At 40.8% G+C, this 14,875-nt stretch overlaps 1 protein-coding gene across 1 annotated transcript in view; it reads left to right on the plus strand.

Moving 5' to 3' along the window:
* The window catches only part of inpp4b (inositol polyphosphate-4-phosphatase type II B), a 257,269-nt gene extending 253,081 nt beyond the window's left edge, over positions 1-4,188 (plus strand). Inside the window, exon 24 of the mRNA XM_030053522.1 lies at positions 2,352-4,188. Coding sequence (XP_029909382.1) covers positions 2,352-2,484 — 133 coding nt within the window. The 3' untranslated portion in view covers positions 2,485-4,188. The remainder of the gene's footprint in view (positions 1-2,351) is intronic.
* The last annotated feature ends 10,687 nt before the right edge of the window (positions 4,189-14,875 follow it).

A 14,875-nucleotide genomic window follows, 5' to 3' on the forward strand; every position in this document is an offset into this window, starting at 1 on the left:
GGGGTGCTGAACTTCTAATTAATCTTCTCATGCATGTATATAAATGTCTTAAGGCATATCTCTACAGTTAGGGGTCATTTTGACACAGGTTATGGAAACTTCGGACAGTGGCCCAACAAAAGCACATTTTAGGATTAAAGTAACCCAATCTGCATCTATGTGCTGTGTCTTCCTTTTCCACCCAACCCCTTTCTAACAACATAACTCAAATTTACTTCAACAGATCGTTTTGATAATTTTTCTTGTTTTCAAAAGGATACCTATGCAAAACTTGGCTCACCAACACAATGCTCATGCAGTGTGTGTGTGTGTGCGTGTGCGTGTGTGTGTGTGTGCATCTGTCAGGCATAACCTGTTCTTGTACTTTTTTGTCATACCTCTTCAGTAGCTGCATCAATATGGTGAGAAGTCTTTTGTCATTCAAGGAACACACTTTTTGTCTGACGTAGATAAATGCCATAAATCAGTCACAGTAGCCCTGCTTAAGGTCATGCTCTGATTATGAGCGACCTTGTCAAGATGTAGTGATACAGTGGATAGTGATACAGTTTCAAGTAAACATTTTAATCCTTTCACTTTTGGTTTTTGCTGTTGCACAATCTCTTAGAGTTATGAATACAAAAAAGAAACATGGTTGCAAGAAGTACTTACAATCAAGATCACCGTTTTTTTACCCTGTAATAGAAGTTCCTTTACTCAAAGGAGAGTGTAGCTGGCCACCACACAGCGCGGGCCATAAGTTAACAAAGAGTCATACAGTGCAGACGGATTAAAACCTTAATAGTAGTATGGCCATTAGCCAAGTTACTCTTGCCTATTCGGGCTCAGTGCTGTCAATGTCATTCTGTCTGTCCTCCGTGTCTTTGCCACTGACCTGATCATCTTCCCCTCTGACATTCCCTTTGCTGGTTTCTCAAAATCCTCCAAGGTCACAGAAACTCTGTTATTTTTTTTTTTCTCTCACATATTTTCCATATGCGTACATATAAAAAAACAGCTGCTCAATACAACCAGTCTTGTACTCGTGGCTACTCCACAGGTTCACTGACACAGCTGGAGGTTAAGTAGCTTTTTCAAGGTCATATCAGTTATCGGTACAGACATGCTGGAGGGCAACACTTGTTCACTTTCCATGCCCAGACTTTCCAGCCCTGTCACATATGTGGAAACCTGACCATCTGGCCTCTGTCCCATATCACACTGCAGAAACACAACCTTGATGAAAGATTGGCAGTTTGACTACAATGTCAAATCCTCAGACATCTGATCAGATAAGCCACTGAAGCTAGATGAATGAGACAGATGTCTGGTAGGGGATGGGGGAAGGAGGAGAGTAGAAAAAGGTAAAAATAAATTGAAACTCCACTCCACATCTATGACTATGACAAGTTTGAGAAGTGTTTTGGTTTGGTTAACAAGTGGGGGTTGGGCATATTATATTCACAATTACCTAGTGTTCGAAATTTAAATCTGTTTAAAAAAAGACATTTTTTTCTCCACAAAATACCTTGATGCTCTTTTTACTCACACAATTCTCAGATGCAAAGGGAAAGAAACAAATTAGAGATGGCTCTTCAATGTTGAACCAGAACACTTGAAATACAGCTGTGTTTCCTGGCCAATTAAGGAGTTTGTTTTTCTGTTGGAGGAAAAACATCATCTCAGCGCAAAGACCCCTCTGGGAAAACAAGCCTGGGGAAAAAATTTGCAGCTGAAGCTTTAGATCACAGCAAGTTATAACGGTGTAGCAGCACTGACAGGAAACTCAATCAAGTAGGAAAATCTTCAGCTGGTCAGAGAAAACATAGTTGGCTTCACTCCTATTCTCCTCCCTCATATTTAGTTCCTTACTAGTGCATTAATCTCTTAACCCTCTCACTTCCTTCATCTCCAAATCCCACCGACCCGCTCCCTTTTCGCTCCTGGAGCAAAAAAGGAGCAGGTCAGTGGGACCCGGAGACGAAGGAAGCGGGAGGATGAAAGGGGCATCTCTCTGTAAAACAAAGCTGGGTTATTATGTGCCTTGTTCATAACACACAAACCTTATGCTGCCGTGACACTGCAAATGGTGCATATCTGTCTTATCTACTGGTTATAGCTGTTTTAAGATAACTTTGAGGTGCTGTATAAATCTGAGTTTTATGTAGCTTATGTAACAGCAAATACCCTGACAACAGTGAATATTCTGAGGAATCCTGAGGAGTCCAGATGTATTATGAGTGAAAAAGTTAGACGTTCTGTGTCCATAATACAGACCTATTTTTTTTGAAAAATGTCTCATGTTTGCTTTTTTGTTTCCCTTTCTCTTATCCCCCCTCATTCCTCTTCACCCCTCTTTATTTGACCATCAGAGAAGGATGTCGGATTGAGAACGTACAAAAGAATATTAGATGCAGGAAATATGCCTTCAACATGTTGCAACTGATGGCTTTTCCCAAGTGCTACCGACCACCAGAGGGGACTTACGGGAAAGTTGACTCTTGAGGAAGTAAGGCATGTAAAACCAGTGATTCTGTGTTATCAAAATAGTAAATGCCAGCCAAATAACATCAGTCACTTTGTAAAATGATGTACATTATATATGATGAGTGAAACATTTTTTAAACCTGTAATCACAATTTGCTGGATGTTTTTTTTTGTTTGTTTGTTTGTTTGTTTTTGTTGTTGTTCTTGTTGTTTTTTATTCTCTTGTTCTGTTGGTAGCTGCGGTATGTGCGGCTGCTGCACATGCAGCTTGATTTGCCAAACACGTTACTTGTAAAGTGAAAGCACTTTCTATTTCTGTTGCCTTGCTCATAAGTCATGACCTAAACAGTGACAAACAATACTGTGAGCTATTTGTAGCTGGACTGGTTTTTTTAATTACATGTCTGTGTGGAATGGCATTGTGGCTTCAGGTAGTAGAATGTGCATGAAGAAGTTTCTCCCATAAACAAGAAATCAGCTGGAGAGAGCCTGTGATTTACAAAACAAAAGTGCCATAAATAATGGTCTCTTGACAATGAATGGAAAATAGTTTGTATGGCCTCCTTCCATGTTTCGGTGTAATGAGCTTCATATTTTGGCATTACTATCAGTTTAAAAAACAAAACAAACAAAAAAAAAACAAGTGTTACTGCCTAGAGAATCACCCTGAGGCAATCTCATTGACAGATTTAGTGTAAATTTCTGTAAAATATCACTTACTGTATTTGGGGGCTTAGCTGTCCTTGATTGATTTTTTGGCTGCATGTGGCAGACAGTGTACGTTCACTAATATGGACCAAACTGTCCCAGGGCTTGCAGTATGAATAACATGCAGATGGGTGACAAAGTCAAAGAAAAAACAACATTTAGTATCTCAGTAAGGTGTTGGGCCTCTGGAGCTCTCGTGGAAGGATAAAGCACCATTCCTCCAAAAGATACTGTAGATATAGATATTATAGTAGCGTTGCAGTGCATAAAGTCCTCATTACAAAGAGACAAATGCACATTTGAGAGTTCAGTGGTGCAAAAACCATTGGCACTGGTCTACAGAGATGTGGAAAAAAGTAATGTGGTCAGACGAGTCCTCATCATCCACCATATTCTGGACAAGTGGGCGAGTGCACCAAGAGAAGGCTCCACATGTGTTAGACAACACACTCTACCATCATCATCAAAACACCAAATGATAGTGAAACGGTGCTCCATCCACCCATCAGAGATCCAGAGATTTGTAGAATCTATGCTGGGGAGCGTAGAAGCTGTTTTGTCGGCTCATGGTGGTTCAACACTTAAGTCAGAAACTTTATGTTGTTTTTTACTTCAATTTGTCACCTGTCTGTATTTTGAAGCCAAAACTGAGTGGTTTCCTTTTAACAGCTGAGTATAACAATATCATTGCCAACTCATCCCATTCTGTGCTACGGCTGCATTGAGCTTCACTATATCTGTAGTATTTTTATATTATAAAGGTACAGCGCTATGAAAGCATCTGATGTACAGCCAGAAATTAGAATAGGATTGAAATATGTGGACCATCTTTTCTACCGGTTATATAAGGAATTTCATTATTTATTTTTGTAATCTAAAATGATTTTATATTCCAAGGGTCAGTACCTTGGACTTCAGCGTCATTTAATGTTTCAAATGTTTTTGTTGTTATACATTGCACATTCAGCATTGTCTATTTAAAATTAAATAAAAGAATGGTTTCTTTGACATGGATATTGGTACATGCAAAATAATTTACATACTTTGACATAATTATGCTCAGTATGCATTTCATTCAAACAAATAGACTACCACAGTTAAATGAATCAAAATTTAAATAAAGAGCCCTACACATGAGTCTTTACAAAGTTTTATTTTCTCTGTCCTGCTGCTTCACACACCACTCTGATTCTTTATAGTGACAGTCAGAACTTGGTATCTGCTCGAAAACATCTACCTGGTTATTTTAAAAAAAGGGGTGGCCACAAGCTCATCAGCAGATTCCTGATATCTGACAGAGCAGAGATCTCCACTGGCCTCAGCTTCCTTTCCAGGGTCATTTGCAGAGTAAGTTTGCCAGATAGTTATTTGTGAAACTTCCTCGGTGTCACACTTGAATCGGGCGTCAAATAATATCAAAACTGTCCAACAGTAAAAACCACAGGGTTGTAATGCCACTTCATTGCTCCTGGCTTTTATTACTCTAAGGACCTAAGGGCCCTATCTTGCGCCAGACTCCCTAAACCCGCTATTTGCGGATTTAGGGAGTTGCTATCTTGTGCACCTCCCGTAAAAGTTGCTATCTTGTGCACCTCCCGCTATCCGCAAAACACCTCCGCTACCCGCTATATTATGAATAGGCGTGTTTTGGGCGTTACGCCAGTTAAACCAATCAGTGTGCCAGGTGCCATTGCCTTTAAGGGCAGGCTGCGCTATCCTAAATCCTAAATCCTAAATCCTAAACCCGCGATGGAGAGAGGGAGGTAGATTTTCTCAGGGCTTCTACTGAGGCTAAAGCAAGTTGGCTTTATATATATATATATATATATATATATATATATATATATATACATATGATATATTATAGGCAAATTCGGGAGGTGGAGCCACATGTGTCCAAGTGGACGTGTCACAAGGTTGTACTGATTGAGTAAAATCCCCGGCCACACCACACACACACAAGAGGCAGAGGTGGAACTATGTGTAAACTAATTTATTGACAAGGTAGATTGGGCAAATAAAATATTAAAAATAAAAATATAGCACAGCTGCTGGCTTATGATAAAACAATAAAACGTGCTGGCGTAAGTGTCCAATTAAAACAGTCTTTCCTCTAAACAGTCTATATGAGTAATATACTCAGTCCATTCCGGCGGCGTCCCGGTATCAGTCCGACCGTGTGTGTGGCGAGGCTCCGTCGGGGCGCGCATTGAAGCCGCCTGGGCGCGCTCTCGTAACAGCCCAAACTTTAGGGATAGCGGATAGCGGGTGGTCAGGACCACCCGCTATCCGCTTTCCCTTAAGTGTGTGCGCAAGATAGCAACTTTAGGGATAGCGCATGAAACACGCCCACGACACACCTCCAGGCGCAAATGATGCAGTCGGCATAACGGATAGCGGGTAGCGGGTGGCGCAAGATACCGTTTAGGGATAGCAGAAGTTCCTAAATCCGCAATTTGCGGGTAGCGGGTCGTGGCAGCGGATAGCGGGTGGCACAAGATAGGGCCCTCAGACTTGTATCCAGAATGTTAAGAATATTTGGTTAAAAAAAAGTAAAAATAAAATAAACAGTGTCTACATAGTTATTTATCATCAAGCATCACAGTGAATGTAGCTTTCTTAATGATGTCATCCTTAACAGTCGGGTCTGTTTGTCTCCCTTTATGGAACTGTCAAATAAGCTAAAACTAAAAGACATTTCAATGGCTTGACTCATTGTCCATTATAGACATTATGTAATAGCGTGTGTGTGCACTAGTGTTCACCATGGAGCTTGTTAATATTATGTAATATGTGTATATACAGTACTAGTCTTGATGTGGTTCATTTAAAACATGTCTAAAGACTGTTCATTTGAACAGGCAGGCCTTGGTGATCCAGAGACAGTGACAGACTTTGTTCGCTTCTAATCAGTGCACTCACAAACAACAAATGGCTTTCTTTGGAGGCAGTATATGCTGAGGAGTGCGGTGCCATTACTTTCTCTTCTCATACACCCAAAGCTAATGCATAGGTTTAGTGTGGCAGACCCCTGTGTTATTTATCACATGTGTATTCAACATAGTAAAATGCATGTAAATCAAGTCATTTTAAATGCTCTCGAATTGGGATGGCATGGACATCCATAGTGTGACATAGTTACAAAAATATTTAATTTACAAAAAAAGAAAAGCAGAGGTACAACCATTTACAAAGTGAGTACTAAAAACATACATCCATTGCTCAAGCATACAAATACATAGTTGTAACTTCTTTACATTATATTACTTTATCAAGAATAAAGTGTACTGTACAGTTAATTCATACTCTGCAAAAGTTCTTTCAGTCTCTCCAGGAATACTGTTGTATTATTAAGAGGGTATGCTTCACATGGTGGACAGATGTCCTAAAAAGTTCAAAAGACATGCAGTGAATCAATATATTTGCTTGTAAAGTTGAAAAAAACCTTCCAGGTGAATACATGAGAAAGTTATTCAGCCCACTGTGGACACCTTAGTTAACCAAATTAGCTACATGCTGCACTGGTTATAATGAGATTAATGATACAGCTTTTTTTTTTTTTTTTTTTTTTTTTTTGGGAGTGAGCACGGAAATTATCAAATGGAAGTGCATTACAAAAAAACAGACGCTTGACCAGTAATTACTTCTGCATTGCAGAATAATGTGCATAAATTGGGAGAGTTTTGGATCTGCATATACTTTGTAGTTTTACACATCAGCATGACACCTTGCATCATAAAAATATGCACTGGGGTTGTCTGTAGTAGTTGTGAGAGAATATGTGCTTTTTGATAGAACAGGAAGTACAGTAGGTGTTTCCTTTAAGAGGTGAAAATAAGTATCATAGTAAAAATCAAACTCAACTAACTATGCATGTTTGGTATGTTTCTCCCTGATAGCACTCCCACAGTTTTTCCCCATCAATATTTTTTTTCTTGAACAATTAACTGCTTTTAACAGTCCCTTTTCAAGATTCTTCACTATTAAAAAAAAGGCCATAATACAAATAAAACCAGATAATAACTCTTTTTATCGCTCATTCAACTTTATAATATTTATTCAAATTTCATGTCAAATTCCCTATGGAGAAAATAAACCTTATCTCACTTCACTTGAGATTCAGTCAGAAGAGGACAATATGTTGACTCTGCTTCCCTACATTTGTTCTCTTTTATATCGTACACATCTACTGTCAAACTCAAATTTGATGGATGCCCAAGTATAGGAGACAGGGAAAGATGTAAACAGGACTTACAGAGTTCTCTTGCGAAGGCAGTGATTGGTTGAAGTTTAAGATGCACTCTACTTCTTCATTTGATTTAATATCTTCCTCATAAAGGACCACAAGCAACTCCAACATATAACATGCCAAGGATGCATTTTTACAGTGGCCCTATGAGAGAAAGAAATGCCTTAGTATGAACACTGAAAGTGGCATCCAACACTCGGTCTCAATGCACATCATATCTGTGACATTAGACAAAACTTACAATGTCGTCAATGGAAGGAGCATACAACAATGCATCTGATTTCTGAAAAGGGGTAAGAAAAGATAAAAACAACATTTGGATAAAGTTAGGATTTGGTCTTACGATACACACACACACACACAAACTGACTGCTCTCATATCATTGTAAGTAAAAAAAAATTCTTTATTTTTTTCTGCATGAGTTGCCTTTGTTTTTGGTCCTCAATGGTGAATATAATCAAGTGTATGGATATATGTGATATCCACTCTCACCTGAATGGTATGATTCAGTCTCGACAGGCATGTCTGTATTTCTTGTTTAACAGCTTGAGGAACAGCATGTGTAGATGTACTCAGGACACTTTAAAAAAGAAGAAGAGGGAGAAGAAGAATATGCAGTGTGTACAATACACATTAATGAATTCGAAGAGAATTTGGACATCTTTTATTTTTCAGTGTTTTGGTTTTCTACTTCCACTCGGTCCAGTAATATAGCTGCTGCTGTGGCAATGCACCGCATTAGAGTACTGTCATCGATGTTGAATTTATGGCTTAACTATTGTATTTTTTAGGCTCCCTTCATTTCAGAGTGCTGCCTAGTAGGCCATGATTGCTATATGGACCTTTAGCAATTATAAAGCATGTGCCTGTATTCATACTGACAGTGCACATGATACAAATGAAAATTACTCTTTTATTATCACTATTGTTCTCATGCATACTTATTACCTTTTTGTTCACCTCTAATGTCAAATCTGTTTATGCTACAAATACAATTAATACAAAAATACAATTAATGAAATTTTATGTAGCATGCTCTTTCTTTTAAATGTGCATATTTACTAAGTTTAAAGTATAAATTCTTGTTAATGACATTCTTTATACTTTTTAACTTATTAAGTTAAAGAAATCTTCATGGACACAGCAGCTGTATATAGTTGAAACACCATTAAATTTCAAAATGCTCACTAAGGCATGATGGTCAAATTGTAAACAAACTCACTTATGGTATATGAGTTATAAAGTAAATTGAAATCAATGACCCCATCCACTACCATTGCATTTATAACTCATCCATTGTATTTGGTACACACATCAGCAACATGACCTGTAATACTGCTTATAGGCAGTGCTACAGGTTATGTTGCACGTGTTTATAGTTTATGAGTTATACACTGAAGTCAATAAGCCCCAGCCACATTGTATTTGAAATTCTGCCATTGTATGCAGAGGTAACTCTTTACATCTTGCTAATCAGACACTGTGGCTTTCTAAAAAGCTTTCTAAAAAACTGCATAAATAATATAGTAATGCTATGCTATAGCAACATTATATCTTAAAGTCAGTTTAGTTTTCTTCAGGAAATGCCTTTGTAGTTGTTTTATTCTCATGAATGACAATGAGTGTATTTACTGGTGTTGTATTTGGTTATGGTGAACGTGGACAGTTTCCTGCTGCCACTATCACCTCTAAACACATTTCTTAAGTCATTTTTATGAATGATAATTAATATTTACTGAATAAGACACTGTGTGCCTACCTCAGAATAAAGAAACAAAGCCAGACCTGAGTTTTGTGGCTCTCTCGGTAATGGTCACAGGACAGCCAGGATTGAGCACCTTTCTAGAAATAAAGGTGAGAAATATTAGAGCAAAGAAAACTTGCGGTCCTACTGGTTTTCTTAGCAAACATCAGACTTCTTGGTGAAGAGGTCTGTGGAGCAGTTACACAGCCTTCAAGTCCTGTTGGAAGGGTGGTGAGTTCAGCACAATTGGGATGTCATATTAAGCAGGACACCTTACAGCTGCTCCTTTCAATGATTTCGAAGGGATTGCCCCCTTTGAACACAGCAACAGCCTTCAACTTGCCAAATGACTCATACTGACTCCACAATATGCACAAATTTCAGGCAGCTGATTCACAGACACCAGATGCAGACTTGTCCCCTGGCATATGAGTGTTATTGTTTTGAAAGAATGTGTTCAAACTGCATTTTCTGACTTTGGCCCTGTATATGGGTGATGATGCGTGATTTATTGCTGATGAACACCTGCACACTTTATGTTTTTCTCCTTCTGGGCAGACAGACAGTTTGCATTTGACTTGGAGACAGCACAGATAGTAAAAAAACTTAATCCTTGCCAAGTCACACAACATACCTGAATGGAGCACTGCATCTGACCGTTATCACACTACTGACTGGATGTTATCAATCATAGTCACCCACACAGGTGTGGGTTCGTGGGCCCTACTGCACCTTCCAGAGGGGGCCTTCGGCTTTTAAAAATCTGAACTTGCTACATGTATATATTTATTCTCTTTTTCCCCCCAATTTTGTATGAAATTGCATTTCAGTACATTTAGATACATTTGCATGTTAATGTGCACTCACTTCAAAGCTAAATCAAAATATGTACTTGTACAGAGAATCATACTTGTCCAGCTGATGACTGGATAAGTACGTCCTACGGGAAGACAAGTATTCCCCTTAGGAAGGGAAGTGCTTCCTAGTGACGCCTATCTGAGCCTGACAAGGAGTTTCAGCCGCTTCCAACTTAAACACATTCATGAGTCTCGATACAAAAGACGAGATAAGCCTGAACATCGAGAAGGATACCGAGTTAAAAAAGAAAATGTGATTATCTGTTTTTTTTTTTTGTTGTTTTTTTTTTTTTTTTTTTTGAGCTGAGTAAAAAATTTTTTTGAAGATGTGTACATCCTCATAGACTTCTCTTTTTCCTTTTCTTTTTGTTTAACAAATTACATAGTGTCCAGCTGAGTAGCGGCTGTTGCTTTTAACCACTGGGGGGTGAAGTGAGCCAAGTTTAGTGAATTAAATAGACCAGTGGCACACTGATGCTCAAATACTGAAGTGTGACCGGCAGTGTTATGTTTCATAACTACCTAGTAGTGTTAGGAGCTCCCCTGTCCTGTTTCTATCTGTGTGTTTTTCCTCTGTTTTCCCCTCCCCCTGTGTTTTGTTGTTGTGAGTCTCCCCTTGTAGGCTGGGCGTGGCAGGCTCATTGTCCTCATCTCCCTCACCTGCCTCCTCATGTGCACCTGGTTCCCATCCTGCTAATCATCTCCACCACTCTGCAGTGCATTTAACCCTGGTTCAGATCTCCATTCTTTGCCAGTTCGTCCTGTGCCATGCGTGGTAACGTCCCGGCTCTCTCTTGTGAATTCTGCTCTGCTTGTTGCAACCTATTTTTGAATTCTGGCTCTTTTTGCTCCGCTTCTAGACCCTGCCTGCCGCGTCCAGCCTCTCCAGGATTAAAACCTGGACCCATTTCAATTTTATTGACTACAGAAAGGCAGAGTGTAGAGTCTGCAAGAAAAAAATCTCTTATCGGGCCAGCTCCACAAACAACCTGCACAGGCACATGAGAACTGTCCACCCATTAGTGCAATGGGAAGAAAAAACCCAAGCAATTGAATCTGATATTAATGAAGGTGCCAGTGTGTCTACTGCAACTGTTGCTGCTGCTGTGTCTACAGCAATTAAATTCAGTTGTAAATAGTTAAGTTTGTTTTTGTATTTTATAATGTATTTTTTGTAGCACTATGTAGAGTGAATAAATAAAGGCATATTTATATAATCATATATGAATATATATGAAAAAAAGCATGTTTTTTACATTAGTAATTCATTTTGCATCTAATTTTACATTATTGTTGGTAATAAATTAATTTAAGCAACAAAACAATCTCCTGCTCCGACCTCAGGACCCTGGGCTTCTCAGAATTCGAACACCGCCTTGAATTGCTGTTTGAATTCCACCCAAGTCATGGAAGCAATGTGTCCAACCGTCTCCTTTGCCTCCAACAGGGAAGCCGCTCCGTAGCTGATTATGCAGTGGACTTTTGGACACTAGCGGTTGATGCCGCTTGGGACAACGCTGCTTTACAAGCAGTATTTTTGAAAGGTTTGAATGAACAATTGAAGGATGAACTTGCAGCTCGTGATGAACCCAAAGATCTTTCCTCTCTTGTTTCCTTAACTATCAGGACTGATAACCGGCTCCGTGAGCAGCGGCAGGAGAGGTCTGCTCGCGTTCCCGGCACCACAATTCTGCCCAGACCCGCACTTCAGCCTCCGGCTGGAGATGCTGCCCAGTCAGGCGGCTCAGAACATCCCCCAGCTCGTCCTGCGGAGGAAGAGCCGATGCAACTGGGCCGTGCCAAACTCCCGACAGAAGAGCGCCTCCGCAGGATTAGAGCTGGAGAGTGCCTGTACTGTGGTAAGCCAGGCCATTTCCTTGTCTCATGCCGATGTGGCCAAAAGGGGGGGCTCATAAGTAGGTGTGGGGGTACTGATGAGCCAAACCCCATCTGTTATTGATTCTCCCTCACCTGCTCAACTGCAAGTCCCAGCTTCCTTGTGTTTTGGAAATGTTTCTGTGCCTCTCCAAACTTTAATTGATTCAGGTGCTGAGAATAACCTGCTGAATTTGGAGCTGGCTAAGCAACTGGGGTGCACTATTCAGTCCCTGGAGAGACCCATCCCAGCGATCGCCTTAGACGGAAAAGCATTCACTGAGGTGACCCATAAGACATCCCCCATAACACTGATTATCTCTGGCAATCATCGTGAACAAATCACCTTTCACTTGATTTCATCTCCCTAGTCCCCCCTGGTTTTGGGTTTCCCTTGGTTGGGTTTGCATAACCCTCATATTGACTGGTCTGCAGGGAAGATAAGGGGCTGGAGCACCCACTGTCATGCTGTTTGTTTGCAATCTGCTCTGCCCTCAGCAGGTGGCGCCACTACGTCTTCCCCAGAGGAGTGCTATGCCCCTGACCTCTCCAATGTTCCTCCGGAATATCATGATCTGCGGGAAGTATTTAGCAAGGACCGAGCCCTGTCTTTACCCCGTCACCGTCCTTATGACTGTTCCATAGACCTCTTACCAGGTGCCTCTCTGCCCACCAGTCGTCTATATAACCTGTCCCGACCTGAAAGAGAGGCAATGGAGAAATACATTTCGGAGTCGCTGGCAGCTGGTCTTATTCGTCCCTCCTCTTCCCCTCTGGGTGCTGGATTTTTCTTTGTGGAAAAGAAAGATACTACACTCTGCCCTTGCATTGACTTTTGCGGTTTGAACAACATAACCGTTAAAAATAAGTACCCACTCCCACTTATCAGTTCTGCTAGGGTTGGGGTTAGGGTTAGGGTTAGGGTGCTCACCAAACTCGATCTCCGGAATGCCTACCACCTGGTGAGAATTAAAAAAGGGGATGAATGGAAGACTGCGTTCAACACACCGCTAGGCCACTTTGAGTACCTAGTCATGCCATTTGGCCTCACAAATGCGCCTGCCATTTTCCAGGCCTTAATTAATGACATTCTCCGTGTTTTTCTGAACCGTTTTGTTGTAGTGTATTTAGATGACATTCTTATCTTTTCCAGCTGTAAGAACATGTCTCCCATGTCCATCAGGTCCTTTCCCGGTTACTGGAGAACCGCCTATATGTAAAAACTGAAAAATGTGAGTTCCATGCAGAATCTGTCTCATTTTTGGGGTACGTCATCCTGAGTGGGAGGATCCAAGCAGACCTGGAGAAGATTCGGGCAGTGGAGGAGTGGCCAGTGCCAAGGACTCGCAAGGAGTTGCAGCCAGGGCTCCAGCGTGCGACCTATTAATTTTTTTAAGGTGCAAGTTAAAATTTAATTAGGTCGCGCCGGTGCTACTTGCAGGAGGACAAGTGAAAAAAAAAAATCTTTTTTTTTTCTCATCACTCCCGTGGCTATGTTAGTGCAGTAATGGTTGTGGTTGATAATAAAAATATTAGGCTATTTTCTGGCTCATTCCTGCGACTCCTATCTCTCCTCTCTCTCGCTCCCTGTCTCTGCCTGCCTGTCTGTCCTAATGCGTGAAGTGCACAGACGTACACGCGTGCGTACACGCAGCGCGCTCACTGAATGATCACCGACGATCCCGCTAAAAAAAACTAAACAAAGAAGATGAAGCGGTCTATCGTTGATTATTTTAAGAAAAATAATGTGTCAGAGGAGGCTGTTGATGCTGGAGGTTCTGAAAATAGGGAAGCGACAAGCGAATTTTGGACTCGGAAACCGAGTAGAAAAGGCAAAGAAACTTTCCAGGATACAGCAGCGCACTGACATAGATTGTGTAACAAAGTGAAGAGTTGCCACTCCGCTCTATTTTCACTGGCTAACAGCAGCACACTGGCTTAGCTTGTCTATTCAGAGAAGCGGTATCACTTCGGCTTATTTTTCAATCTATGTTATCACATACATACTACTGCTCATTCATTGGTAGCTGAATTGTTAGGTCTGTTTGATAAGCAATTTAAATTGTTAAAAAAAATAATAATTTAACATATTGTTACAGTAAAAAGTACTCTGTCAACCCTCAGGTGAAATAATTACTGATGCATCCTCTTGTCATTTTTGTTCAATCATTAATAACATATTTCCTGGTTTTATAGAAGTATCGGATGGGACTCAGTATCGGCAGATACTCAAAATCAAATGACTCGGACTCGGGGGCAAAAAAATGTGATCGGGACATCCCTACTTTCATTTTTATGTTTTGTTTATATGAAGAAGATGATCTATTTTGTACTGCTGCTGCAGAGAAATATAAAGTTCAAATTAAAATATTTTGCAGACAAGTTTGGGTCATTTTTAATCTTTAAATTTCATCAACATGATAAGGTCATGCATTAATAACACGCTACACAAAGAAAAATATGGTGCTACCTAATTTCTTTTGGTGCTACTAAATGAAAAGCTAGGTGGCACCAGTGCTACCTGTGAAAAAGTTAGTCTGGAGCCCTGTTTGCAGCGCTTCCTGGGGTTCGCAAACTTTTCCCGGCGGTTCATTCGGGACTACAGTAAGGTTGCCTCTTCTCTTAGTCTTAGTTAGTCTCTCTGCAGGCTATCATTCCCAAACTAACGGGCAGGCGGAGAGAGCCAACCAGGACCTGGAGTCTGCACTCCGCTGCATTACGGAAACCAACCCCCACCACATGGAGTTCCCAGTTGGTATGGATTGAGTACACTCACAACAATCTGTCCAGTTCTGCCACAGGATTGTCACCATTCGAGGCCTCTCTGGGTTACCAGCCCCCGTTGTTCCCCAGCCAGGAGGCTGAGATATCCATGCCTTCTGTTCGGGAGCACATCGAACATTGCCGGAAGGTGTGGCAGGACACCCGTGCGGCGTTGGAGCACACCCAGGAGGTCAACCAGAGAGCTGCCAACC

The sequence above is a fragment of the Myripristis murdjan genome, chromosome 1 (genome assembly GCF_902150065.1).
Source record: "Myripristis murdjan chromosome 1, fMyrMur1.1, whole genome shotgun sequence".
NCBI lineage: Eukaryota > Metazoa > Chordata > Actinopteri > Holocentriformes > Holocentridae > Myripristis > Myripristis murdjan.